Source organism: Choloepus didactylus, chromosome 22 (genome assembly GCF_015220235.1).
Source record: "Choloepus didactylus isolate mChoDid1 chromosome 22, mChoDid1.pri, whole genome shotgun sequence".
NCBI lineage: Eukaryota > Metazoa > Chordata > Mammalia > Pilosa > Megalonychidae > Choloepus > Choloepus didactylus.
Genome location: NC_051328.1, coordinates 32,371,752 through 32,379,008, shown reverse-complemented (window position 1 = coordinate 32,379,008; position 7,257 = coordinate 32,371,752). Strand labels below are relative to the sequence as shown.

General features: G+C 36.1%; 1 protein-coding gene across 1 annotated transcript; it reads right to left on the bottom strand.

The window, feature by feature from the left end:
• Positions 1-1,489: 1,489 nt before the first annotated feature.
• On the bottom strand, positions 1,490-2,270 carry LOC119518754 (V-type proton ATPase subunit e 1). Its single transcript, XM_037816098.1, has one exon. It carries the CDS (start codon positions 2,258-2,260, stop codon positions 2,015-2,017), a length of 246 nt encoding a protein of 81 aa, XP_037672026.1. The 5' UTR covers positions 2,261-2,270; the 3' UTR covers positions 1,490-2,014.
• Positions 2,271-7,257: the final 4,987 nt, after the last annotated feature.

Sequence of the window (7,257 nt, the reverse complement as noted above, 5' to 3'; positions counted from 1 at the left end):
AATGTGGTATATACATACAATGGAATATTACTCAGACATAAAAAGGAATGAAGTCTTGATTCATGTAACAACAAGGATGAACCTTGAGGACATTACGTTGAGTGAAATAGGCCAGACACAAAAGACCAAATATTGAATGATCTCACTGATATGAACTAATTATATAAGCAAACTCATAGAATCTAGAATATAGGTTACCAGGGGATAGATTGGTGTTACAGAATGAGGAATGGATACTTAATTTGTACAGAATGTCTACTTAGGTTGATTTTAAAGGTTTGGAAATGGGTGGTGGTGATGGTAGCACATCATTGTGAGTGTAATTAACAGCACTGAATTATACAGGTGAATGTGGTTAGAAGGGGAAATCTTAGTTTGTATAGGATACTAGAATAAAAATCAGAAGATAAAACATAGGACTGGAGAGTACAGTGAATCTTATTGTAGACAGTGGCCTATAGTTAAAAAAACAAGTATAAGAATGTTCTTGCATGAATTATAATAAATGTCTGACACTAATACAAGGTGTTAGTAATAGGGGAGTAAGTGGGAAAAACTACATGTAATGTTAACTATGGATGATAGTTAATATCATTGGTCTTTCATCAAGTTTAACAAAAGTAACTTCTGTTAAAAAAGTACAATTCCAAAATGTGCTATCATCAATTGTAACAAATGTTCCACAACAATGCAAGGTGTTGCTGTTGGGATGGTGTATGGGAACCTGCTATTTTATGCATTATTGTTCTGTAAGCCCACAACTTCTCTAATAAAAACATTAAAAAATATATTTGGTAAGTTCACAAATATTTACTGAAGATAGCTGATTGACCCATTTTTTTAATGAGGGGGGCAGCCTATTTGATGAACTTAAGCCACTATAACTTCCTAGCCTGACTGAATCTCTTCTCATGTGACATTTCTGGCAAATGTCTACATCAATATCAAACTTGGGCAAAAAGAAGTCTTAATGAGATGATTTGTTTTAAAATGACCATGTAATTATTGTATGCATTTAGATTTTTAACCACAGTTTTGCCTCTTTATGGGGAAAAATGAATAGATTCATTGTTCATGCTATAATAAATGAAAGTCAGTTTTGAAGAGTAAATTTTATTCATTATTCAGATGGGAAATATATATGGGACCCTGTCTTTCTAAATCATGAAAATCAGTGGTGGAATGACTTAACATATAAAATTACCTTTACAGATATTAGAGAAACAAATCTAAATAGGTAAAATAAAATAAAATCCTATTGGCATTTGTACATTTACAGAGCAAAATTAATGACTTTAGGGTTTTTTGATACTTATTTATCAAAGAAAGACTACCATTAATGTCAAAATAAGTCAACTTTTTTTTTTTTTCTTTTCCTTCATCTTTAAAGGTTTACGGTTATTCTGCACTGGAAGAATCAAGGACATGAGCATTGTCTAGTAAGTTATTGAATACCTTGTACTTTTTTTTTTTTTTTTTTTTTTTCCCATAGAAAGCAGAAAAATAATTTATTCCAAAAGATGGCAGAAACAAGAAATTCATCCTGAAAATATAGTTTGTTGTAATTCTATTGTGTTGTGACAGATCTTCCCTCTGAATGTGCAGTCGTATTGAGTGCCCCACTGGCATCTTAGTTGGCTTGTAGCAGTTTCTGGCTGTTCTTTGCTCTTCTCATGGTGTGAGCAGACAGGAGCCATCTTCAAATCCACAGATTCCAAAAAGAGAGTACCCATATTTCTCAGAAGAACAGCATCTTTCATCTCAGAAGATCACATGCACATTTGTAGAGTCGGCATAGTTTAGGTTAAGTAGGCACATCATTCATCAAAGTGTAAAAAAAGGTGACAAGAAAAAAATACTACATTTTAGAAAAGATACTCAAACTTGCTGTGAAGGTTTAAGCAGTTGATGCCCAAGTCAAGAAAGGTGGTCTGGGGTTGGAGGTGATTTTGCATCCAGAGGAATTCTCTTCATGACCTCAATGACTTGAGCACTGTAGAAGATGTCTTCTTCCTCAAGGCCAATGATACTTGAGATACCAGATGGTTTCATTTTTCAGTTGTGGTCCAAAGAGAGGGTTGAGCTGGGCCAGAATTGCAATCAGCCAAAAGAGATAGCAGCAAACTGAACAGGTCACCAACATGGTGATGGTAACTCCTCGGTTAGGTCCTTTAGGGATGAACCAGGGCACCAACAGGCCGACGAAGCCCCAGAACACGCTCATCACGATGAGAGGCACCGTAAGGCCGTTATACGCCATAGTTGCCGCCAGAGCTCGAATACCTTGTACTTTTGCAGGCTTTATGTTTTCAAATGCTTCTCTGGATATAAAATGAAAGATTCCCTATCCACCTTGATATTTGGTTAACAAGGGCAGTGTCTGCCATTACACTGCATGTTGTTCTTAAGAATGTTATTTCTCAAGTATCCAGCATTCTAGAGTTAAAAGGGAAAAACATCTAAGTGATGCCTCAGTTTTTAAGTTCTACCCAGACACACCGAGGTGTATAGACATCATCTATATCTCATGTGCTTGCAGGGCTGTGGTCACTGAAACCACATCACCTGCCTTCCCCATTAGACTGCCAGCTCCAAAGAGAGCATGAGAACTCATATTGCCTGAGCACATCTCTATCTGTCCCTCTCCCTCTCTCAATTCCCCTCTCTGCATTTGAAATTAACTATAAGAAGAGTTGTTAGCTGATAAACTAAAAATATTACCATGATAGATAGGAGGAAATTGTTTTTGTTGACAGTATGAGCTCAGCAAATATAAGAGAGTCTAAGTTGCCCAATGTCACACAGAAAATTAAGTAGTCAGGCTAGATTGCTACTGTGGTCTGTTTGACTATTCATTTTAAAACAGGCACCTAGTGTACCTTTCATTAACTTTTCTCATCTTCAAGCCTTTTTACTTCCCATCCAGCTAAGAAGAGGTTACATACTGTTGCTAGCTAGTACCTTCTTGGATCTCCTCCCAGAATTATACAGTCTTGTAGTCTTAGTTTATAATCCTTGTGAGATGGGTTGGGTAGTATACGATAGGCTATACAGTTCTGAGGATACAGGAATTCAGCTTTGCAAAGGATAGACAGAAAATTTCAGAATCTCATTTCAACTAAAGAGTCTCTCTCTTCACACATGTTGGGATTCCGAAATGGTAAATTACACTCCCTCTCTTCCCACATGAGTTTGGAAATAGCCAAAACAAATAGAAGCAGGAGTAAGACCGATGGAGATCAAATGTTACTTTACTACTGATAAGACTTCCTAGATCAAATTGCTCCAGCACTGGAATGAGTGGACTTCCTTGTACTCCCCTTAGAATTTGGCAGAGCCATCCATCCAGTCACTCAGGACATTGCTCTGAACAATGGAATGCCCTCTTGCCATTGGCTGGCAGATCTAGAGGACAAGTCAAGCATGCCCAGCTCCTCCTCAAAAACTTGTCAGATGTGAAAGAAAAGTGCAGTCAGTAGGAAATAAGAGTCCAAGAGTACACTCTGTCCACTAGTATACTTTGTTTTGGCAAAATGTTTCCAGGGTGGCCTACGTAAAGCCAAACCACCTGGCGTCGAATCCTGACTTTTCCACTAAATCATCACACGACTTTGGGAAATCACTTAACTCACTTATTCCTGAGGTTCCCCATCTGTAAAGTGCTCATTTATAATGAGCACTCATAGGGCTCTTGAGTATTAAATGGTGGACTATTTATGAAATAAACACTAAATAAATGTTAGCTATTGCTATGATTAATTTTTCAGTCTATTTTCATTAAGTTTCATTTCCATGACACAATAGTCGTAAATTAAGAAAAAAAAATGGATAAGCAATGCTTCTTTTATGAAATTGTGTTTTTTCCCAATATTTGATTATATTCTTAGAGGAAGAGCATAAATTTACTAAAACCCTCAACAATGAACAATAATAAAGGCCAATATAGGCCAATATTGGCTAATGAAGGCCAATCTATATCCTCTTAAGGAAGACAGCAATTAATCTATACTAATAAATTTAGTCATGTTTATCCATTTATACAGATAAACTGTGTAGTCTTTGCTAAGAAATATAATTTATTTCTTGCATCATATATTATGGCAGTATATATTTACTAAAGGGTTTGTATGAATAAATTGACACTTTTCCATTGGCTTTTATTTAAGTATATTAATAAGGGTAACACTTTTGGGCTCTGTGCTGACAGATCTCATTCAACCCTTCCATGGACCTGGGAAGTAGGTGAATTTTCCTTATTTAACATGAACTTCCCAGAAGCCAACAGACTTGCTGAAGGTCACATGACTGAAAAGAGTCACATGACTTAGATTCACAGACAGGTGCCACTCTTTTTCCTTTAATCCTTTCAGTAATCTTCTGTCATGACATATTTATTCCTCATATAAATTAAGTTTGTCATGACTTGCATTTAGATTTTTTCCTTTTCTTTTCAAAAGTTATAAAACTAAGCCAAAGATCTAGGGATATTTTAGAAATTAGAATTTCTAAAAATTGTTATCATCAAATCCACATATAGGAAATTTGTACTGAATCTCTTACATTGAAAAAATTTCTTAAATTAGAAGGAAAGCATACAAATTTCTGTTTGGTATAAAGCTCTCATGATAGCATAAATCAACTGTAAGGTGACTTCTTTTAGGGAACCCTCTAGAGAAGTGAAGCAGATGGCAACTTTAATTAGTCAGAAAAGCATCACTGTTTATTGATATAATTTAATCTATTCCTCTATGAATCATCTTTTTAGGAAATGTAAGGGGAAAGACATGCCCAAATATTCTAATTAAAAGAACTCCAAAATGTCCTACTAAAGAAGCTTTGCTCTCTTCCCATTCAATTTAACAAGAACTGCACAGGAAGTCTTCTCACTAATGACAGTTGTTCAGATTTCTTGGCTGTGGTATTACTGACAGGGTCCCTATGGCTATCTTAAGTTCTAGTTAATACTAGTTTGGTTGTCATTTCCATGCTGAGTGAAATTAAATATTTAATATATGCTCCTCATATATTAAACCTCAAGGTTGTAAACTTGTAGGCAGCCTTATTTATTTAATATTCTCCCTTTTATAAATGAGAGAAGATGAAACATCATTATTACCCTGTCTCCTGCCTCAAGTACTGTCACTGTTGAGTCAAGTACCAGATTATTCATATTCATATTAAGCATGGTGTATTTATCACCTGCACATCTAAGAGTGATTATCACCATCCACCCAGAGGCTGGCCTGGGCTTTGGTGGATGTTCTTGTGTGTGTCAATGTGCACGTACTTGTGTATACTGCTACTGCATTCAAGCATGCAAAGGGGAATTTTCAGTTATTTTAAGGATTGCACTGAGTTTATTTCTTTGAGGAGAAAAAAATCCAAAATACTGAAATATGCACATGCTTCCATATCTAAGGTGTCATTCTACTACTCTTTGGGCACACAAAATCATGATTTCAGGAATATAAAATGTCACAGAGAAGTGTAATTGGACCCCCAAAACTTTTTTGGAGAAATTACAGCTATCTAAATATTCTTTGCCTGATTTGGAAGAAAAAACACAAATGTAGGAATAAAGAAGCTTGGCTTTGAATCCTGCGTCATCATTATTTTTTGGTTGATTTTGTCATTTGTTTTTTTATTAGTAACTGTTCACGGTTTCTTATCTGTGTGACCTGTGGCTGTGAAAAATATTTAAAATAATAAATAATAACAAAAATAATGAAAAAAGGATAATGACAAAAATAATCACTCACCTTGCATATATTATCTCATTTAATCCTGAAAAAGCACCCTATAAAAAGGAACTCCTTTTATGCTGACTTTTCAGATTAGAAGGCTAATGCTTAAAGAGTTGGCATGCCTAAGATTGCTTATTAGGGCATAGCATGGGCCAGGGATGGATTCTAGGTGTGCCTGACACCCAAGTCCATATTCTAAACCGTTCTATCACTGCCTCTCCTAAGTCTCAGTTTACCCAACCAACCAATATAGTGTAAGATGAGATGGATTTGCTTCAAGGATTATGAAAAACAAGCAAACAAACAACAACACAATAAAAACACTAAAAGGTGAGAAAATATTTGGGGCATAAGACAACTTATATTCTGTGAGTTCACATTTCACTCAGAACTAGACAATGTTGCAAGCGACAAAAGCCTGAATATGGTTGGTTAACCAAGGAGAGGTTTGATTTTATCATATAACAAAAATGTGAGAGTTAAGCAGCCACTGTAGTTGGTTCAGCAATTTAGTCATGTAAGAGCTAATATTTCTATGATTTGTTTTGGTGTTGCCTCATGGTGGCAAATGGTGCTGCCAATGCAGGAAGGACCCCGTCAAGACACATATGGGAAAGACCCATATACAGAGTCATTTGTCTACATCCTATAGACAAGACCTGGGTTTATGGCTAACTCTCACTGCAAGAAAGGCTGGGAAAATGAATTTTTGCATTTTTCTTTTTCTTTTTTCAGTCTCTATTGTGAGAGACAGAGGGATGAAGGGGACTGAAGATGCCTTTTTTTTTTTTTTTTTTTTTAAATGAAGCATCAATTTATTCCACAGTTCCACTTTCTTTGCTTTCAAAATTCCTCCCAAACTTAGGTTACTTTTTCTCTAGCTTTAGTAGTTGGGAAAACTTGCTGAACTGTGTGTATGGGTAGGACCAGATCCAGATAGGAAAAACAGTTCCTACTTTAGCCAAGCTGAATGCTAAATCAGCAGTGAAACTCCTTTGTTTGAAGTTTCACATTTGGGACTGTGAATAATAAATCATGAGATGGTAGAGTACAATAATAATTCAGAGACTATCTGCGAGATACGGAGGAGCTGAGAATCAGATAGATGCGGGACATGGTGGGAGGTCCTGACATCCCTTTTACATCCCTATTCAAATATGCTCTAAGTAGTTTTGGTAATATTCTGCAGGCATTTGCTGAATGTGCAACACGAAGGACCAGCTGAGTTCTCCACTTTGGAGCGGGAGGGCACATTCAGGCTGCTCCATGGTTGGCACCACCTGGAGCACACCTGTGTCACTTGTGCTGCTTTAACTTGCAACAAGAGAATTTCTGGTACCGTGTACTTAGCTTGAAACACAATTAATAAAACATAGTTTCTTCCTCTAAAATGCTTGTAAAGATGGGATAATTTTGCTGAAATACAAGACAGAACATGAACATGATAAAAGACCAGACACATGGTTCAACAGTGATTATTCAATTCCTAGAGTGATTGATTAATTTTAAGTCA

What these genes read in the sequence shown, in the direction of transcription:
- LOC119518754 (XM_037816098.1), bottom strand. Translation starts at nt 2,260, where the DNA reads ATGGCGTATAACGGCCTTACGGTGCCTCTCATCGTGATGAGCGTGTTC.